Raw genomic sequence first — 22,941 nt, 5'->3', positions numbered from 1 at the left:
TTAAAATGAGCTAAGCATTAAACTCAAGTAAAATGTAACTAATACAGATAAATATAAATTCAGTGAGATAGAAAACAAACAAAATAATCAACAACCAATAGTTGACCAAACTAACTAAATAGACCACCTCATGGAAAAAAATCAGGAAAAAAGAGCAAAATAACTACTACATCATATAGAGTAGAGTTTTAAAAATTATGACTAGAGGTGCCTCGCTGGCTCAGTCAGTTAAGCGTCTGATTCTTGATCTTGGCTCAGGTCATGATCTCCGGGGCTCGTGAATTCAAGCCCTACGTAGGGCTGTGCACTGATGGTGTAGAGCCTACTTGGGATTCTGTCTCTCCTTCTCTCTGCCCCCCCCCCAAAATGGATAAACTTAAAAAAATAAAAATTATCAATAAATTTTCCTAATAAATATAGAAACTTCAAGATAATCTAAATTTTATAATTTATCAAGAATGATACAGAATCTAAACTATGGATTATGTAACTATTAGAAACTCAAGTGTATCAAATATTTACTTATACATGAAACAAACTAAAACATAAATGGCTTTGAGTTTTACCAAACTTTTTTTTTGTATTTTTATTTAATTTTTTAAAATTTACATCCAAGTTAGCATGTCATGCAACAATGATTTCAGGAGTAGATTCTTAATGCCCCTTACCCTTTTAGCTGATTCCCCCTCCCACAACCCCTCCAGTAGCCCTGTGTTTGTTCTCCATATTTAAGGGTCTCTTACATTTTGTCCCCCACCCTGTTTTTATATTATTTTTGCTTCCCTTCCCTTATGTTCATCTGTTTTGTATCTTGCAGTCCTCATGAGTGAAGTCATACGATATTTGTCTTTCCCTAATTTCACTTAGCATAGTACCCTCTAGTTCCATCCACATAGTTGCAAATGGCAAGATTTCATTCTTTTTGATTGCCGAGTAATACTCCAGTGTGTGTGTGTGTGTGTGTGTGTGTGTGTGTGTGTGTGTGTGTACCACATCTTTATCCATTCATCCATTGATGGACATTTGGGCTCTTTCCATACTTTGGCTATTGTTGATAGCCATGCTATAAACATTGGGGTGCATGTGCCTCTTTGAAACAGCATACCTGTATCCTTCGGATAAATACCTAGTAGGGCAATTTCTGGTTAATAGGATAGTTCCATTTTTAATTTTTTGAGGAATCTCCATACTGCTTTCCAGAGTGCATTCCCACCAGCAGTGCAAAAGAGATCCCTTTTCTCCACATCCTTGCCGACATCTCTTGTTGCCTGAGTTGTTTATTTTAGCCATTATAGTTATTCTGACTAGCCTGAGGTGGTATCTCTTTGTGGTTTTAATTTGTATCTCCCTGATGATGAGTGATGTTGAGCATTTTTTCATGTGTCGGTTGGCCATCTGCATGTCCTCTTTGGAGAAATGTCTATTCATGTCTTTTGCCCATTTCTTCACTGGATTATTGTTTTTTGGGTGTGGAGTTTGAGAAGTTCTTTATAGATTTTGGATACCAACCCTTTATCTGATATGTCGTTTGCAAATATCTTCTCCCATTCTGTCAGTTGCCTTTTAGTTTTGCTGATTGTTTCCTTTGCTATGCAGAAGCTTTTAATTTTGATGAGGTCCCAATAGTTCATTTTTGCTTTTGTTTCTCTTGCCTCCGGAGATGTGTTGAGTAAGAAGTTGCTGAGGCCAAGGTCAAAGAGGTTTTTGGCTGCTTTCTTCATGAGGATTTTGATGGCTTCCTGTCTTACATTGAGGTCTTTCACCCATTTTGAGTTTATTTTTGTGTATGGTGTAAGAAAGTGGTCCAGGTTTATTCTTCTGCATGTCGCTGTTCAGTTTTCCCAGCACCACTTGCTGAAGAGACTGTCTTTATTCCATTGGATATTCTTTCCTGCTTTGTCAAAGATTAGTTGGCCATACACTGTGGGTCCATTTCTGGGTTCTCTATCCTGTTCCATTGATCTGAGTGTCCGCTCTTGTGCCAGTACCATACTGTCTTGATGATTACAGCTTTGTAATACAGCTTGACATGTGGGATTGTGATGCCTCCTGCTTTGGTTTTCTTTTTCAAGATCTCTTTGGCTATGCGGAGTCATTTCTGGTTCCATACACATTTTAGGATTGTTTGTTATAGCTCTGTGAAGAATGCTCATATTATTGTGATAGGGATTGCATTGAATATGTAGATTGCTTTGGGTAGTATCGATATTTTAACAATATTTGTTCTTCCTATGCAGGAGCATGGAATCTTTTTCCATTTCTTTGTGTCTTCTTCAGTTTCTTTCATAAGCTTTCTATAGTTTTCAGTGTATAGATTTTTCACCTCTTTGGTTAGATTTATTCCTAGGTATTTTATGGTTTTTGGTGCAATTGTAAATGGGATCGATTCTTTGATTTCTCTTTCTGTTGCTTCATTGTTGGTGCATAGGAATGCAACCGATTTCTGTGCATTGATTTTATATCCTGCAACTTTGCTGAATTCATGAATCAATTCTAGTAGTTTTTTGGTGGAATATTTTGGGTTTTCCATATAGAGTATCATGTCATCTGCGAAGAGTGAAAGTTTGACCTCCTCCTGGCCAATTTAGATGCCTTTGGTTTGTGTTGTCTGATTGCTGAGGCTAAGACCTCCAATACTATGTTGAATAACAGTGGTGAGAGTGGACATCCCTGTCTTGTTCCTGACCTTAGGGGAAAAGCTCTCAGTTTTTCCCCATTGAGGATGATATTAGCATTGGGTCTTTCATGTATGGCTTTTATGATCTTGAGGTATGATCCTTCTATCCCTGCTTTCTTGAGGGTTTTTATTAAGAAAGGATGCTGTATTTTGTCAAATTCTTTCTCTGCATCTATTGAGAGGATCATATGGTTCTTGTCCTTTCTTTTAACCAGCCCTGCATCCCAGGTAAATCCCCTTTGGTCATGGTGAATAATTGTTCTAATGTATTGTTGGATCTGATTGGCTAATATCTTATTGGGGATTTTTGCATCCATGTTCATCAGGGAAATTGGTCTATAGTTTTCCTTTTTAGTGGGGTCTCTGGTTTTGGAATCAAGGTAATGCTGGTCTCATAGAAAGCGTTTGGAGGTTTTCCTTCCATTTCTATTTTTTGGAACAGCTTCAAGAGAATAGGTATTAACTCTTCCTTAAATGTTTGGTAGAATTCCCCTGGAAAGCCATCTGGCCCTGGACTCTTGTTTTTTGGGTGATTTTTGATTACTAATTTGATTTCTTTATTGGGTATGGCTCTGTTCAAATTGTCTATTTATTCCTGTTTCAGTTTTGGTACTTTATATGGAGTTTTACCAAAACTTAAAGGAATAAACAACTCCATTTTATATGAAATCTTAAAAAAAAATTGTGTGGGAAAAAAAGATAAGGAAAATCCTCCCTGCTCCATGAGAGTGTAGCAGTAAAATTAGTCAATAATGTCACCAATGACACCAATGAAAACAGATGTCAAAATCATAAAAGATTACTATCTAACCAAATCCTTAATACCATAATTAATCATGATGTAAGTCATACCAACAGAAAAAAAGTCATAGGATTTTTAAATGTGTTGAAACAATGTTTGTAGAATGCAACCTTAATTCACAATGAAAACTTCCAATTTAACTTGAACTAGAAGGAAATCACCTAATAAATGATATCTACAAAAACTAACAGCATACATGATAATATCAGGGAAAACATTAGAGACATTCCCTTGCAATTGCTAACAAAGCAAGGATGCTCACTATTGCCAACCTGGTAAAGAAGGTTCCAGCCCAAGTGTCATCCGAAGCTTAATAGTTGAAAGCAAAGAAATAATTGGGCACATTACTATGATTTTCACCTTAAAAATTTTAACAAACAAAATAGAAAAAAATCATGATCATCTCAATAAAGAAAAGGTATTTGACAAAATACAACACCCATTCATGATGAAAACTCAACAAAGTGAGTCTCAACAAAGGCCATTGATGACAAACCCACAGCTAACATCATCCTCAGACAAGCTCTTAGTTGTTTCACCATCAAGAACAGAAGTACAACAAGGATGTTATCCATTCTTACCACTTTTAGTCAGTGTAGTACTCAAAATCCTAGATGTTGCAATCATACAATAAAAAGAAAAGCATGCAAGTTGGTAAGGAAGAAATAAAACTGTCACTGCTTGCAGATGATGTGGTATTATACATAGAAAACCCTCCCCCAAAAAACTATTACAATAAATGAATTCAGTTAAGTTGCAGGATACAAAATCGATATGATATGTAGACACCTGTTGCATTTCTATACACTAATTACAAAGTAGAAGAAAGAAAAAAAAAACTCCACTTATAATTGCACCAAAAAGAACAAAATACCTAGGAAGAAACTTAACCAAGGAAGTGAAAACCTGTACACTAAAAACAATAAGGCATTTATGAGACATTGAAGACTACACAAATAAATAAAAACATCTATCATGCTCATGGATTAGGAAAATATTGTTAAAATGTTCATACTACCCAAAGCAATCTACTGAGTAAATATAATCCCTATCAAAGTACCAATGGTATTTTACACTGAACTAGAACAAATACTCCTAAGATTTATATGGAATCACAAAGACCCTGAATAGCCAAAGCAATCCTGAGAAAGAGCAACAAAGCTGGAAGCAGCATAATCTCAGATTTCAAACTATACTACAAAGCTATAGTAATCAAAAACATGTGGAACTGGCACAAAATTAGACACCTATATCAATGGAACTGAATAGAGAGCCCATACTTACATGATCAATTAATCTGGTACACAAGAGGCAAGAAGATACAATAGGGAAAAGACAGTTTCTTCAATAAATGGTACCGGTAAAACTGCACAGCTACATACAAAAGAATAAAACTGGACCACTTTCTTATACCACATACAAAAATAAACTCAAATGGGTTAAAGACATATACATAAAACCATAAAACTCCTAGAATAAAAGTAGGCAGTAATTTGACATTGGCCTTAGCAACATTTTTCTAGATGTCCAGAAAGAGAAACAAAAGCAAAAATAAACTATTGGGACTACACTAAAATGAAAAGCTTTTGCACAGAGAAAGAAGCTGTCAACAAAACAACAAAGGAACCTATTGAATGGGAGAAGATATTTGCAAATCATAAATCCAAAAAGGGGTTAATATCCAGAATATATAAAGAAGTTATACAAAACACCAAAAACAATCTAAAAAATGTGCAAGGACCTGAATAGACATTTTTCCCCCCAAGAAAGAGACACAGATAGATAGCCAACATGAAAAGATGCTCAACAAATCATCAGGGAAATGTAAACCCAAACCACAATGAGGTATCTCCTCACACCAGTCAGAATGGCTAAGAAATAAATGTTGGCAAAGATGTGGAGAATAGGAACTCTCATGCATCCTTGATGGGAATGTAAATTGGTACAGTTAGTGTGGTCAACAGTATGTTGGTTACTCAAAAAATTAAAATTACCATAACCCAGTAATTCCACTTCTGGGTACTTACCCAAATAAAAGAAAAACACTAACTCAAAAAGACCTATGCACCCCATGTTTATTGCAGCATTATTTACAAGAGCAAAACAAGCTAAATGTCCATCAGTAAATGAATGGATAAATATATGGTATAATACACACACACACACACACGTGTGTGTGTGCAATATTCCATTACTCAGCCATACAAAAGAATATGATCTTGCCTTTTGAGACAGTGTGGGTGAACCTAGAGGGTATAATTAAAGAAAGTCAGACAAAGATAAATACCATATGATTACTCTCATATGTGGAACCTAGAAAACAAAACGAATGAACAAAACAAGAAAACAGATACAGATTCATAAATACAGGGAGCAAACTAGTAGTTGCCAGGTAAGTGATAGGTGAAGGAGATTAAGAGTTACAAATTTCCAGTTACAACGTAAAGAAGTCAGAGGGATAAGAGGGAATATAGTAAGATTTTAATAACTTTGTATTGTGACAGATGATAACTACACTCACCGTGCTGAGCATTTCCTAATGTGAACAGATTTGTTTTTTTAGTATTTATTTATTTTTGAGTGACAAGGCACAGTGAGGGAAGGGCAAAGAGAGGGAGGGGGAACAAAGAATCCAAAGCAGGCTCCAGGCTCTGAGCTGTCAGCACAGCCCCACCTGGGGCTTGAATTCATGAACCATGGTATCATTTTTGAACCAAAGTGGGGAGGCTTAACTGACTGAGCCACCCAAGCACCCTGGCAATTTGAACAGATTTTTAATGTGTTATGAGATATTGACCCAAAAATTAATACAAAGAGGTCGAAGACCAATAAGATCCCAGAATTTCAAGAAGGAAAAAGTGGGAGAGATTAGGGGACTTACATGGCTTTTTTCAAAATTTATTCTACAGCATTAATAATTTAAAGAGTGACAAGTCAACAATAAAGCAATTAAACTAATGAAAGAATCTCAGGAAAAAATTGTCATATATGGATACATGACAGAAATGAAAATCAGTAGGGTAGTAGGTGGGTAAATAATGTTGCAATAACTTGTTACCCGTGTAATGTTTTTAAAATTATCTTTATCTCACACCATACATAAAATTGTGTTTTAGATAAATTATAGACCTGAAAGTGAAATAGAACTATACAACATTTAAAAGAAAATATAGGAGAATATCATTATAAACTCAAGGTAGGGAATAATTTCCTACATAGGACGCAAAAAGAACAAAAATGGGAAGGTAGAAAAATTATTTTAAATTAAAATTTCAATCTTCTACATAGTAAATGATCATAAACAAGGCTAAGAAAGAAATTACAGACTTAGAAAATATATTTGTGAGGGCAGTTAATTTCCAAGGATTAGTATCTACAACGACTGATCCAAATTTTCTTTTGTGAATTTTAGATACATAAAAGTTTGTATTAAAAATGAAAAGATTTAAAATAATCATAAACCAATGTTGTGTAACCGTAAATAACATACTTGCTGAAAAATAATTATTTTGCAAAACAAAAACAGTAACTTTCACAAGTATGGTCTTGTTTTACATTTTTGCAAATCTCTAATATCTGGCTTAAAGGAAGACAGGTGGATTCTCTACTTCTGCATTCAATCTGTTGCAGTCTTATTTTGGTTTATGTATATGAAGAAAACCCAGCTCTAGTCACATGAATGTGTACTTGAAAAAGTACACACACACACACACACACGCACCTGGGAGAATGTCAAAGTCTCCCAGGTTCTCTACAGGATACTTTGAGAACTGCTATCCTAGAATAAATTTTTCCCACAATTCAATAAGAAAAGGCACAGATTTCAGTAGGATAAAAAAATGGCCACAAGATATAAAGAAGCAATTCTCATAAAAGGAAGTCTAAATGCCCCCAAAACATTGTTACTCTTTAATAGCTTTAGTAATTAGAGAACTACAATTTAAAATGACAATATAGGGGCACCTGGCTGGCTCAGTCAGTTGAGCATCCGACTTTAGCTCAGGTGATGATCTCGCAGTTCACTAGTTTGAGCCTCCTGTCTGGCTCTGTGCTGACAGCTCATAGCCTGGACCCTGCTTCGGATTCTGTGTCTTCCTCTCTCTGCCCTCCCCTGCTCACACTCTGTCTGTCTCTCACACACACACACAAAAGTAAGTAAACATTAAAAATTTTTGAATGACAATACAGCTTCCACACCCACCAGACAAACCAGAAGTTTTAAATCTGGCAATTATCAATGTTATTAAAGGCTTAAGCAATGATAACACTTATTCACTGCTGGTGGGTGTGTGGATTGTTGTTTTGGGGAGGGAAAAAAAAAGTTATATTTAGGAAGGTTGCAGCCATCCATATGGTGATATACAGCAATTTCTCTTCTCGATGTTTACTCTAAAGAAGCACATGGAGACTTGCAGAAGGTGGACCACTGAGGCATTGTACTAATAGCAAAAATTGAAAAGAACCTAAAAGGCCATCCAGAGAAGAAATAGCTAAAAACAAACAAACAAAAAACTCTGGCATTTAGTACAGTGGAATTTTATATAGCAGTTAAATAAGACCAGAGCTACATTATAAAAAAATCGCATAGAAATAGTTCTTCTACAATACTGAATGTTTCAGATTGACACATACAGTATGCTTTTAGAATTTTTAATAATCCAGTTGACCTTTGAACAACATGGTTTGAATCCTGCAGGTCTACTTACATGTGGATTTTGTTAATAGAAATGCAATAACTATACTTTCTCTTCCTTCTGGTTTTATTTTAAGCACATAGTACATAACATATATAATACAAAGTATGTGTTAACTATCAGTAAGGCTTCCGGTCAGCAGTAGGCTGTTTATAGTTAAATTTTGGGGAGTCAAAGTTCTACACAGACTTTAGACTGCATAGGGGTACATGCCCCTAACCTCCATGTTGTTTGAGGACCAGATGTGCTGTATTTTATGGATATATACATACCTCATATAACGTATTATATTAAAAGAATAAAAAACATGGCAAAGGAATCCATGTATCTACTTTAAAATAGTGGCTTTTGCTGGATAGATATGGAGGAATATCACAACAGGAAGAGGACCTAATAATAGGACATCACGTTCATCTTATTTTTCACTCCCCAGCAGACAAAACTAAAGCAAACATGTCTAAATGGTAGTATTTGTTAAAACTGCATAAGTAATTGAACATTTTTTGTTATTATTTGCCCCTGTATGTAAATTTGATATTTTATAATACTTTGAACGTTACGTTATATTAAAAATCCAAGTTCACATCAGATATGACAGTGGACATAAAACATTAGTTGGGATTTAGCAATGTATCGAGAATTTTATAACATTTCTATGGTAATTTTAGGACAGTAACATTCGAATCATTTTTGAGATGGATTCACCACTTTTCAGTTGTTTATAAATATTTTCCTAATATACTTTCCCCACGATTGCCCTTCTAGACAGCAGAATGCTTCTGTTCATGTTAATTGTGTCCCTGCAGATGGACAGTGTTATGAATACAAATGGATGGCCAGTGCTTGGAAAGGTTCTTCCCGAACAGTCTGGTGTCAAAGGTCAGATGGTATAAACGTAACAGGTAAACCTCCAAATTTCTTTGGTTTTTGAAAGTCTTCCTGTAACACACATGCAGTTGGTTAAACAATTAAGGAGACAAAGATACTCAAGGTATCCAAAACATGTTTCGAATTCAGTAACTAGGCTATATATAACTGGTGACCAATGACTATTTTTTAATGTTTCAATTAAATTCTCCCTCATCTAGCCATTTTAGACATTGCTGCATGAGTTTGGTTAAAATAGTCTAATTCCAATAAATTATCATAATTCTCAGATTATCTTTTCTAACAATTTTTATATGTGAATAACTTACCACCTACTAAAGATATAGATATATATTTTGTTTCTGGATCTTAGAGACCATATACATGCAGACCAGAAGTATTACAAAGGGAGTATGGTTTTACAAATCTAAGTACCTTGATACTTAGATAATTCAGAAATCTATGTTTTAGTTTTCTATTCATTAATAGGTAAAATCTGTTGGCAAATCTCAAGCCCAGACTATCTGGGCAGCTAACCCACTCTGTCTCCACTCAAAAATTCTATACTCAAAGAAGAAATCCAAATGAAAAATCTTTCTGAAATGTCCCTTGACCCAAATATACCCCCAAAGAGCTTCTCTAATCTGCAATTACTTCAAGTCTCCTTATCTAAACTCAGTAAATGCAAGGGATCTTAATGTCCCTATGAAGTAGCAAGAAACTTGGCTCCAGGTATGTACTGAACCACCTTGCAAATTTCCTAGGAAAAAAAAAACAAGGTTGGAGCCAGAACCTCAACCTTAAACATATGACCCAAAGATCTAAGATCTCTCCTTCAACAATTTATTTGTGTAAGTCTAATCTATAGAGATCTTCATAGTGCAGCAGTAGCATGAGTTTGACAGTTAACTGCTTAGGGGAACCTGCTGATGTACTGCCATCGTTTTGACCCTCTGGCAGAGAGAGAAAGTAATGTGCATTTGGGTGTCTGTGAGTAATGTCCATTTATAAATTTAGCTGTAATATATACATCAAGATAACAGGAACAGGAATCAATATGCTTTTTGGAAAGCATCAATTTTTATATTAAATTTTAAATTACCTGCATTTATTTAAACGTAATTACTTATTTCCTCCCTATGAAAGCTGGAACAGGATATCAAATTATGTTTTTGTGAAGATAAGATTTTATACATGACAAATCTGTATCAAGAAACCATTGATAATAGCAACCCCCAGTGGACACATATATAACAAAGAAGAGACCCCTGCCAGGAAACTCTTTGCTCTCTCTCAGTATTAGGCAGAAAAGGTTCCAACCACACCACTGTTAAGAGGCATATGGGGAGAAAGAGTCCTGGGAAGGGAAGCATAGATTTTCTAAATTTGAAGGCATTTATAGAGGTGGTGCATTCGACTCAAGTGTTGAAAATGAAGGTCTGCATTCTTTAAACTATTCAGAGGGGCTGTTGCAGCTTCCCCAGAGGGTCCTATTACTTCTCAGGGCTTTTTTCCAAACATGGATGCAAATAGTATTTGTTAGCCTGTTCTTCTACATATTAAAAGCTCTTTTCGGGGCGCCTGGGTGGCGCAGTCGGTTGAGCATCCGACTTCAGCCAGGTCACGATCTCGCGGTCCGTGGGTTCGAGCCTCGCGTCGGGCTCTGGGCTGATGGCTCAGAGCCTGGAGCCTGTTTCCGATTCTGTGTCTCCCTCTCTCTCTCTGCCCCTCCCCTGTTCACGCTCTGTCTCTCTCTGTCCCAAAAATAAATAAACGTTGAAAAAAAATTAAAAAAAAATAATAAAATAAAAAAAAAGCTCTTTTCTCACTAAAATTGGGGATAGTCCCCAATGTCAAGGTAAGTCAAATTTTAAAAGACTTACTGTAGAAATCATATGTTCACCTTCTTTTTAATTCGTTAAACTATTCCATGTATTTCTTTCTAATACTCTTTGATACCAAAAAGCCAACATGTAAATGATTTGTGATAAACTCTGTATGCATTCTTCTGCCATCTTTTAGGAGTGGTAAGATTTCTTTATGAGAAATAGACAAGCATGTGAAGTATATTACCTACCTTGACCCCCTGCTTCTGTCTTATGAAGTTGTCCTTATTAGAAATCAAGATGTTATTTTCCTTTTTCTTCATGTGTTTAATGATAATAACTCAAACATGGACATTTAACTGCAATTGCCTTGCAATGACTAACTGCTTTCCCATCACAAATTTTTTTTTTTGATGAATAGTGTATTTACATTATTGAGAGATAAGGCAAAGAATTAACAATAGTTATCTTTGATTAAATCCCAGGGGATGATCAGTTCCATAAATAAAGGAAAAAACTTTGCTTTCCTAAAATTCTGTTCAAGTGAGCAAGTATGGTTTGAAACTCTAAGTTCCTTCCATATCAGCAATATGGTTTCTCTAGGACATCTGTTCCCATCTTAAAACCTCACTTTTTTTTTTTTTTTTTACATATAAATTTTTTTTTTTTCAACGTTTATTTATTTTTGGGACAGAGAGAGACAGAGCATGAACGGGGGAGGGGCAGAGAGAGAGGGAGTCACAGAATCGGAAGCAGGCTCCAGGCTCTGAGCCCTCAGCCCAGAGCCCGACGCGGGGCTCGAACTCACGGACCGCGAGATCGTGACCTGGCTGAAGTCGGACGCTTAACCAACTGCGCCACCCAGGCGCCCCTTAAAACCTCACTTTTAACAATTTATGCAGGCACACTTTACTTGAAAAGAAGAAAGAGAAGGAAGAAAAAACAGCGCTGCCATGTCAAGTTTAAACAATAACATAAATATACCTCCTAGTAGCTACAAGTGTTTTCTTTCCTCTACCCCCACAACTCCTGAATTAGCAGGAATTGTAAATTTTCTCAAAGAAATACGCATTATTAAAGAACATGTATGTGGTAGTCACGTAAATTAAAGAGACATCTCAAAGAATGTGACAACTATTTCTTTGAATAGCCAAGAAAAAAGTTAACTTTGAAGGAAAATTAAATCTGTTTTGTAATGTTAAACTGGGCCAACAGGGGGTTCTAGGATAGAAATAGCCCTTGTGCAATTAGTGTTTTCAAATTAGCAACTAAAAAACAAGCACTTACTGAGCACCTGCTGAGTTCCAGGCTCTGTGCCATCTGTTCTGAAGAAGAACAAGAGTCTCTGGGGCGCCTGGGTGGCTCAGTCAGTTAAGCATCCAACTTCAGCTCAAGTCATGATCTCACAGTTCTTGAATTTGAGCCCCACGTTGGGCTCTGTGCTGACAGCTCAGAGCCTGGAACCTGCTTCAGAATCTGTAACTCCCTCTCTCTTTGTGCTTCCCCTGCTCACGCTCTCTCTCAAAAAATAAGTAAATGTTGGGGCGCCTGGGTGGCTCAGTTGGTTGAGCACCAGATTCAGCTTAGGTCACAATCTCACGGTCCGTGAGTTCGAGCCCCGCGTCGGGCTCTGTGCTGACAGCTCAGAGCCTGGAGCCTGTTTCAGATTCTGTGTCTCCCTCTCTCTCTGACCCTCCCCCATTCATGCTCTGTCTCTCTCTGTCTCAAAAATAAATAAACGTTAAAAAAAATTTTTTTTTAAATAAGTAAATGTTAAGAAAAATAAAAAAGAAGAGCCTCAAGTTCCTGTATAAAGTGGTCAAGGTTAACCAACTATCTCACAATCAGTTGCTCTCAGAAAAATCCCAAAGTGGTTCAGGATTCAAAGACACGTCTATACAATTGTGTATTTCTATCATTGCAAGAGATGCTGCTTGTCAATGTATGATTTTCTGTTCTGCAGGGGGCTGCTTGGTGGTGCGCCAGCCTGATGCTGACAGGTCTTGTAACCCACCGTGTAGTCAACCCCACTCTTACTGTAGTGAGGTATGTGTGAATTCATTAGGATAAATAAACTAGCTTCATTATTTCTCCCCCCACTGACTCTTGTACAGTCCATTTCCCCCCCCAAAACGCACGTCTTGAGGCCTGCAACTTAATTTCTGGACCTCTCTGTTTATCAATGTAAATAATTCTGAACGTACTTGTTTCTGTTAGAATAATTTGTGTACAGTAAAAAATGTATGTCCTTTTTTATGTAGTTAAGACAGAAACTACATGTGGTAAACTTCCAAAACAATACTTCTTGAAAGCCTTCTCTTCAAGTCCTATCTGTCATGCTTTCAAAGATCACCTTATATGTGTAGAAATCCTCTTGTTCTCCTGCAGATGAGGACATGCAGTTGTGAAGAAGGATACACTGAAGTCATGTCTTCTAATGGTACACTTGAGCAATGCACACTTATCCCCGTGGTGGTGATACCCACTGTGGAGGACAAAAGAGGAGATGTGAAAACGAGTCGCGCAGTACATCCAACCCCATCCTCCAATAACCCAACAGGACGGGGAAGGACCTGGTTTCTACAGCCATTTGGGCCAGGTGAAGTGACTAGACAGTGTTGATGTAGAATCTCTTACTTATACATTTAACCATGTCAAAGGATTAAAAGAATGAGCAAGCATTTTCATATGAGCTATTAATTATTTCATCTGTACTCATTTATTCTGATACTGCCATATATTATGTTTGTACTATTATAAAAAAAGCACTCATGCTCAAAGTTCAGAGAAATGACTTTCTTCTATGGAAAAAAAAATTAGGGTATTAGTTATTTTGATCTCAGACCTACATTTACAAGTATAATTACGATCATATTGAATAAAGAAATCTAACAGTGAAAATATTAATGAGGAAAAAAGTGTATTGTCATTCAGAACTGAAACAAATAAAACTGTAAAGACATTCAAGAATTTTTCATTTGACCACAGACGGGTAATAATTTGAACCTAAAATAGGAACATCAGTAATGCAGTGCTGTGCCAAGGGGCACTTGGTGGCCAGCCCAATTTCTATCAGCTCTTCCGTTTGATAAACTGAAATAATCAGAACCTGTACTAGCATCAGATACAGAAGGGCAGGGATGGAGCCTTCCTGTCTAGATGGGATGATCTAAATTTGAAGACTGACCAGACCCCTGTCATATTAAACAGACATTCTTAATGTGTCTAGTAATGGACTTGAAGCCAATACGGGCAAAAGCTTGTAGGTCTAATAAAATGCTATCCCTACTCTGCATACTTTCTCTCCCCAGTTGAAATCAACTATATGCTTATTCCTAGAACTAACGCTGGTACTGAAAATTGTGCTATGAAGGCTATATGGTAGGTAAGATCATGATGGTGTCTCTTACACCAAGAGGAATTGCTAGTTAGTGACCAAAGGAAATCTCCAGGCAAAGCCAGGTGCAGTCTACCTTATACTTGTTAGAAACATGAGAAAAGAAAGAATCCTCATAGCTAGCACATCTCTCTTTGGAATGTATTAAGTCAAAACACTTTCCCTTACTGGAGAATCATTATTAGGATTTTAAGTATTTTCAGTTTTGGAGTGAGGTAGCTCAAATACTGTGATTTAACCACATTATCCCTGCCTTGGTAAGGTTCTTAGCTGAAATACAATATATTTTGCAAAGCTGACTTGTCTTTGCAAACACGGGAAACTCTTCTCTCAGTATTCAAGATCGTGGACCAGCAAATGGCTGTTAGCAATTGTGACCTTGAATAAGAATCCATGCAGATCTCCTCAAATCAAAACTGGTTTTTAAAAAGAGTGTTTTAAGTTTAATATATAGCTTCCCTAAAGTGAGTATTTTAGTATATTAAAAAGGTTTGTGTTCTTAAAAAGTACACTTAGGCATTGTTCTTGGTTTTTGAGGAACTCAAAGATTATTTGTTGAAGAACTCTCAGGGCAGATTTTAAACCAGTGTCTAATTTTTTAAGTCTTTAGAATTGAAAAGAAGGCTATTTAGAATATTAACAGATTGTTTCCAACTAATGGACCCCCTGGGTTGATCCAGCTTCAGGTAGAAAAAACATTTGTTTTTGATGCCTTCCAAATATTAAATAAACCAGAGTGTCTCTGAAGTCCATTTGCCCAATCTATAATTTTTGCACCAATAGCACCTTTAATTTTATGTATGCAACAGAAAATATATGTTGATGTGAGTTTCAGATTAAGTTAGGTAAGGTTATTAATACTATCTTCTAGTTGAAGTTTATTCTCAGCACAAAACTAAGAAGTTCAAAGAAAATAAGACCAGAAAACCAAATTAGGGAAGTTCCTGTCTTGCCTAATTCCACATAATAGAAAAGTTAGAAAAAAATTATTCAGAGTTAAAAAGTTATATGTTATAATCAAACTTGGCTATTTTCGCAAATGATGTTGTCAAATGAACCTTAAAATACAGTGTAAGTGTAAATTAGATAAAAGATTAATTCTAAAAAAAATGTTGAATAGATTCACTTTCAATTCATGTAGGAAAAAAAAGGCTAAAGTGACAAAATTTATGTTCAAATACCTGTCTACATCAACCCTAAACTATTGGACTTTCTTGAAATTGCATTATTTTTCTTCTTGTAATTGCCATTCTTAGAGTGAAAATCAGAACAAAATGTTTATTTAGCATTACACACATATTTCATTTGAACTAAAATTTAGTTAAGCAGCAGCAAAAATTTAGGCATATAAACTTGAAATCTGAACACAAATTTAATTGAAAACATTATTTCTTTGCCTTTCAAGTCTCATTGATAATTTACCTTTAATGAAGCAGCATCTAACTCATAGTAGCAGCGTTGCATTCATCATTAACTGTGCCTAAGCAATAATTCATTTTGTTTTGAAACAATGTGGTCATATGTGGCTGGTCATTGGTCATAGTTAAAGACTGTCTCATATATATATATATATATACACATATATATATATATATAAAATCACACACCAAACTAATGTAAATTAATGACTGATATCCATTCTTCTTAGATGGGAGACTAAAGACCTGGGTTTACGGTGTAGCAGCTGGGGCATTTGTGTTACTCATCTTTATTGTCTCCATGATTTATCTAGCTTGGTGAGTAACTATTTCACAATCTAAGGGGGCACAACAATCTATTTCAGCAAAAATACTGTCGGTTGACCATAACACAGGAACAGCAAACTATATCAAATAAGTATTCCACATTGAGTGTTCGTCTGCAATTCTAAATAAAAATGGCTTCTGTCATAGTTGGTCTAAAACCTACCAAATCTGAGCCGTTTGAAATCTGAAAATGAGCCAGAGCTGCGCCAGGTCATCTTAAGTGTGTTCTTGGTTCTGCAAGAGAATACTGCTTCATATGCTTACGGTGAACTCCAGACTGATCCTCAGTTACCACTGGAGGAAGAGATTATGGTCATACCTAATCCGATTCAACTACCTTTTTAAACATATATTATAAATTATGTATTATTTATGAAGATTTCTGCTCAAATATAAATGACTATACTACAGTATTTCCATTGTTAGTACCAGAGGAATACCATTTGATAATTCACTTTTATAAGATAATAAAATACGGGAGGAGTTCTTTTTCAATTTTATTCAGACCATACCTAAGAAATTCAAAGATACCAGAGTATCCAATTCTAAGATTGAATTTAGGTCATACAGGCAATTAGCAACTTTATCAATACATTTCAAAGTTTGTCATTTGAAACAGTAAAATTTACAAATGATTCTTTCTCCTATTGTGTTGTTTACAGCAAAAAGCCAAAGAAACCCCAAAGAAGGCAAAACAACCGACTGAAACCTTTAACCTTAGCCTATGATGGAGACGCAGACATGTAAAATATAACTTACCCTGGCAACAACCAGTTTCAGATTTCTGACTTTGCAGTAGACATCCAGAAGCCACAAAGCTCTTCATACTGTGTGAATTAAAATGCAATGTAACTTTTTAAAAGAGCATCAAAGAAAGGAGTGAAAATCACAGTGCCATTGGAGATATTAAGACAGTACCACTTACAAAAAAACAAAAACAAACAAAAAAAAAAAACAGCCCTGAGAATTCTAGGAGTTTTAGTTGAATACATGCTGCATTCTAAGTTTTCTGTGATCTTTTCTGAAATCTATCAACTGACAATTCACATTCATCTCTAAAATATGGTTGTGGAATTGTTCAGTTAGGATGCCTGATCCAAGCCTCTGTCGGCAGTGTTAACCCGTAACAACATTTTAGCATGAAGAGTTTATACCAAGATCTCTACAATACTATAGTGAAGCATAACAACATGTATACGCAATTGAATGATACACATTACTACATCAGACTATGTACTTGTTAATAAGCAATTTTAATGGTGAATAAAAGATAAGCGAATAAAAGATAAGCTCTAAGCGGAGAAAACCCATTGAGTAAATTCAGCATCTTGGTCGTTGATGATAGCTTTCATTAACCTGCATTTCAGAGGCAAAGACTTTCTTCTAAGAATTAGTTCGTGTCTTTCTCCAAAATACGAATGCTGGACATGTACTAGGATCTTAGAGAAAAAAAAAAAAAGTCCTCAAGTTCAGTATTTTATAGTGGTTATTGTCTGGAAAACTTATTTGCTTGTGTTAATATATTTCTACTTTCCCTAATTTTCAAACTGGTTGCCTGCATCTCTTTTGCTATATGGAAGGCACATTTTTGCACTATATTAGTGCAGCATGATAGGCACTTAACCAGTATTGCCATAGAAACTGCCTCTTTTCATATGGGATGAAGACATATGTGCTCAGAGTGTCATGGAGACATTTGCAAGTTCTTGCATTCTAAAGAGTACAAAGTTCAGTTTGGATGGCAACAGGATGGAATTCGCTATTACATCTGCTGTATACACTCTTCCTCATTGCTGCAGCCATTGCGAAATCAACCACATGGCAGGGATTTAAATGTTCAAATCCCGAACTCATTAACCTTTCAAAAGATGGATCTCTCTAGTTGGTTTTTAATTGTACTTTGAAGGCTGTTTATGACTAGATTTTTATATTTGTTATCTTTGTTAAAAAAAGAAAAGAAAAGAAAAAAAGGAGCTGGTTGTCTTTTTAATTTTGAGCAGATGGAGAAAATAAGGTCTTGATAATTTTTGTAACTAAAAGGAATCAAAATTGTGTGTTGACTCTTCTTTTTCCCGATTCACATTCTTCGTTTCATGTCAAATGTATCCATGGTTGTGTCTTTCTTACTACTAAAATTTGAAGGAGTCTTTGTATGATTTCAAAAGCTAAAATTTTCAAGAGAGAATAAGTGTTTTGCCCAGGGCTTTGTTAAATATCTAGACCAAGGGTCGCAAAATTTTCTGTCAAGGCCCAGATAGAAATTTTCAGCCAGGTCTTTGTCACAGCTTCTCAATTCTGTCATCAGAAGAATGCAGGTGTAGACAATACACAGTACATAGAAGAATGAACACGGCAGTTTCCCAGTAAACCTCCCATTATAAAGACAGTCATCAGGTCACATTCATTTGCAGGTTGTGGTTTGCTGACCACTGGTCTAGAAGTTTTTTCAGTGCTTACCTCTTGTGTCATCTTTTGTTTTCATTCATTTACCTTAGAATATGAGAACTGTTTAATTTCAAAAGTGAAAAGGAGTCATTCAACTTTTTCACTGTTTTGGAAGTAGTTGTATTTTTCACAGAAGTAGCCCTGGGAAAGGCACAGTGAAGTACTATCTATCTGATTTGGTAGACTTCTTGTGTGTGAAAAGAAAATTCAAAAGGTGCCATTAAAAAGCAATTCCATTTTTCAGGCAACATTTACTGCAACAACATTTTGTAGAGGGGAGGACATTAGGTTTTCAGGTCTTTTAAAAATAGTATAATAAGCTATTTTATCTTAAACATAGCTGTGTTGCTATAAAAGTGGTTTAGACTAGGTGTTTTACATTCATAGTAGAGTTTGAGCTCCCCCTGCTGTTCATTGGATTATTTGCAAAGATTACAAAAAACATCAGATTATCAGATGTTGTTGCCTCAAAAATTAACAAATTTCTACCTATTTCACTAAGAATTAAATGTATAAAGCACTAATTCCTTATTAAACATTCACTGTATTAGGCAAAGCAAATCATTTAAAAGCAAATAGGTGGTCACAAAGATGAGAATTTTACTTTAAATCAAAGATTTAAACAAAGAAACTCATAAAAACAAATTCCATTGCATCTGTCTTATTGAAGAGAAGGAATAAAAATCATATGATTGTTCTAAAACTGTGATCGTCAGTGTATGCACTCAGGGGTCTTCCAGATAATCCTCAAGTTGATCTCTTTGAATAAAATGAACTCCATTTGTACAAAATGGTTGAGAAATAATCTGCAGTTACTTGAAGAATTTAGCTAACAGCCTTATAAAACGCATGCAGCACCTACTAACTTTGAAGTTACTGAATAGAATAAAATAGCATTGCACAAAAGCTATACTTCTGATATTGTAAAAGGTCACTAATTCAGAAGGCAGATCGGTATCGTGTAACCCATATATTAAGAATTAATGAACTGATCAAAATTAATTTCATGAAAATACATTATTTTATTCTTAAATTAGTTACATTTTACAACACTATGTATATGAAGGAGACTGGGTTCAATGTGACCTAACACTAGGGAACGTATTGGAAGTTCACTGTTAGGATAAATACTGGGTGGCCTCTTGTTACAAAGATGGAAGGCAGGACATGTAGCCAGCTGGCTATTTTGGACAAATGAAGGTTACTATATTCATGTTTACAACATGAAAATAGCCTTAGTTTTGTTCCTGGCATGAGGCAATAATGAATGAAGTACGTTACTGGAATGTTATAAATATTTTATTCCTCCTGTTCAATCTAGCAGTTCAGGAGGGGGATATACTAGTAACTGGTCCGTTGACACTTTTGCCTTACCAAAATGACCTGTGAGCCCACAAAAGATTTAGAACTACGGCTCTATAAACATGAAGGTCTGTTTGGTTTAAAAAAAAAAAGAAAAAAAAAGAATGACACAGTATTATACTATTTTGTTGGATTGTTTCAATAGAAACCACACAAAATTGGCACAACTGATCTCTCTTTAGAGGGTGATTTGCTTCTTTATCACTATCTCATCTAGGATATAGACCAGAATTCTTATTTGAAAGCCTTTTTGAAGACACTATAGTGTAGCTTCAAGCTAATTTAGAAAGGAGTGCATAAAAGCATGTTCTTAATTATAACAAAGCACAAATCACTTATGACAAAACAAATACTTCTTGAATTATCACATGTAAGATACTCTGCTAGACACTGTAAAACAATTAGTCATGACTTTTGTATGGAAGACATTCAAAAAAAGAATTATGTTTAATGAGTGAAGAAGTTACTTAAATCACCCTTTACTCGATTTGTCTCTAGTGTGAGATTTTTACCTTGTGTAATGTCCATGTCTCAGGCCATGCTGTTAGGCTTTTGCTGTAACCCTCCTTTGCCCTCAGGCAGGTGGCAATGCTCATTGTGGCTTAATCAGAACACTGTTAAGTTCCTGGACATTCCAAGATAAAGCCACATATGCAGAACTTCTTACAGGAAGTAATATCTCTCAGTAACCTCCTCTAAATCTCTGTCCCCATTGCTCCTTTATGATCATTTTCTCTGGTGTCTCTCTGCTCTCTTAACAACAATGTTGTCTACTCTTCTCAGAACTGCCATCTACCAATGCATGCTCAAAGTGTTAAGTAAGGGGGGAAAAGGTGAAGCTATTTCTTACCTATTACAGTCCAAGTGTCACTTAGAGTGTGAACATCTTGATTCAAACAAAATGTAAGATGTAGAAGACATACCCCCCTCAAAAAAAAAAAAAAATACTGTAAAAATGTCAATTTCTATCCTCTTAAGTATGACCCAGTTATCTCTCCCTCCTCCTCACCTCTGTGCTCATGTCCCACCCTGTTAAGAGAGGAAGGCAGGCCTGTACCTTACAGAAAGGAGAGCCCCTTCTTGGGCTTAGTGGGAGTTTGAATAGATTTGTAAGAATCATGCTTCCAAAATCATCTGAGATGTATGTGTAAAAAAGTATTGCCAAATTCAAACGTGTTTCTTGTTCTATTTCCCACCAAGTCCGAAGGTGTTGAAAGGGAGAGCCTTACGGGAAAGAATTTGTGAAGAATCTTGTCAGCAAGTGAGCTTTCTTAGGTCTAGTTTACATGTGAGAATACAACATCTGCCTGTCCCACCTGGTCCCATCTTCAGGTAGCCCTGACTACAGAAGAGGATTTCGGCCTCTTAAACTGGAGTGTGGGCCTAGCAAGCATGACTCTTCATAAAAAGGATGTTTTGCAGTGTGATGATGGTAATTCTCTGTCTAGCAGGGACACTGAAAATGGTTATGTCTACTTTATTGAGTAAAACATGCTAAGTGGATAGAGTTAACGTAGTTTTATGTTTTCATGCTTCTACCCAGCCAGATCTGAAAACGAGCAGTATACAAAAACTTTTAGTTTGTGGCAGTCATGTTTTCAGCAATCAAAATCTCTAGTCTATTTAGAATGTAAAACTGTCAGTCTTGTGTTTCGTAGACTTTTTTTTCTTAAAAGCAATAGTTTCTAGAGCATCTACTTTGAAACTTCAATGAAATTTTCACAACTATTTTTCAGCAATCTATGTGTGTTTGTTTTTAAAAAGTAAACATTAAGATCCCCTCTCTGGTACTTTTTCCTGCCTATTTGTAGCACAGAGATTTGAAGAGATCAGTATCTGTCATTGTAAAATATAACTTTATTAAATTTGCAATATGTCTTTATATAAATTATAATCCCCTAAGTGTTTTTTTGTTAATTTAATTACCTGAATATTTATTTTGTTTAAATAAGGAGGCAGCTGTCTAAGAAGTTTTTGTTAATATTACTTTGTAAATCGTGTAATGTAATTTATTTTAAATTATGTACATTTCTTTTTTAATGCACAAGATGTCTATGTACAATTACAGATTTGAAAATAATGTCACTAGCTTTATTCAGTTAATACAGATGGCATGTGAAGATGTAATATGCTTTTTTACATTTTCATATGGGTTATTTGTAAATACGTTGCCGACAAACATAAACATGGAAATCATTTTCATTCTACTCAAGTGTACTTTTTAATTTGCATCATTTGCTGCTCATAGGTGGGTTAAAATATATATATATATTTCAGTGAATATCCAAACACTTTTACTGCTCTATTGCCTGTTCCTCAATCTTTTTTTTTTTTTTTTTAATAACTCTAGTGGAGAAAGTTCAAGAGACACAAACCTTAACTTTAAAAGTCTGCTGAGGCCACCACATTCATCATTGTGGACAAATGACCTGTTGGTGTCCAGTCAATTAAAAGAGCACCAGCAGAGGATAATAAGACACTCTCGAACAGAGTGCAACACTAACTGCCCCCTCAGTTGGAAGGCAAATCCCTCCCTGTGCCTTTCTCCTTATGTCTACTAATAAAAGACCAAACCTATCAAACAAGGTAGGAGGTCACACATTGTTTCCAAATTAAGATGCGCACATTCACAAAATCAGAAAGGGATGTGTAAATTACTGCCAGTGCAGCTAGGAGTTAAAACATTTTCTGAAATAGCTGTTTGCCGCAATATAATTAAGAAGGGAACCCTTAAACTTCATATATGATACCCCTCAAAATATGCAGCTAGCCTCAAGTACTTGATGGAAAACTCATTTTCAGTCTCCTTATATTCCATATTGTTCATGACAATTGAATCTAGATGAAAACATGTTTCAATCACCCAGATAATTCTTTTTTATGTGTCTAGATATGCAGTGTCAAATTACTAACTTCAGGTTTTATGTTGCAACTCCAGTTTATGTCCTGCAAACACAAACATGAACATGACTGGTCTATATTCCATATTTGCTTCTTCTAAGTACCTAGTGATTTCTGTCGTTAAACTCCGAACATACTCCAAAGAAAAGCCAACACACACTTCAAAGTACAGTTCACATCAGTGTCCATTACTCTCCAAAGATACTAAGTACATACAAAATGTTT

General features: G+C 35.6%; 1 protein-coding gene across 1 annotated transcript in view; it reads left to right on the top strand.

The window, feature by feature from the left end:
• Positions 1-22,022, top strand: part of LOC121026764 (thrombospondin type-1 domain-containing protein 7A) — a 73,922-nt gene extending 51,900 nt beyond the window's left edge. Inside the window, exons 14-18 of the mRNA XM_040469537.1 lie at positions 8,980-9,075; positions 12,830-12,912; positions 13,255-13,465; positions 15,912-15,999; positions 16,671-22,022. Of these exons, the coding sequence (XP_040325471.1) occupies positions 8,980-9,075; positions 12,830-12,912; positions 13,255-13,465; positions 15,912-15,999; positions 16,671-16,755 (563 nt within the window). The 3' untranslated portion in view covers positions 16,756-22,022. The remainder of the gene's footprint in view (positions 1-8,979; positions 9,076-12,829; positions 12,913-13,254; positions 13,466-15,911; positions 16,000-16,670) is intronic.
• The last annotated feature ends 919 nt before the right edge of the window (positions 22,023-22,941 follow it).

The sequence above is a fragment of the Herpailurus yagouaroundi genome, unplaced genomic scaffold (assembly GCF_014898765.1).
Source record: "Herpailurus yagouaroundi ecotype Mexico unplaced genomic scaffold, PumYag 162436, whole genome shotgun sequence".
NCBI lineage: Eukaryota > Metazoa > Chordata > Mammalia > Carnivora > Felidae > Herpailurus > Herpailurus yagouaroundi.
The sequence above is the reverse complement of the archived record's forward strand: the minus strand, read 5'-3'. Positions and strand labels throughout refer to the sequence as shown.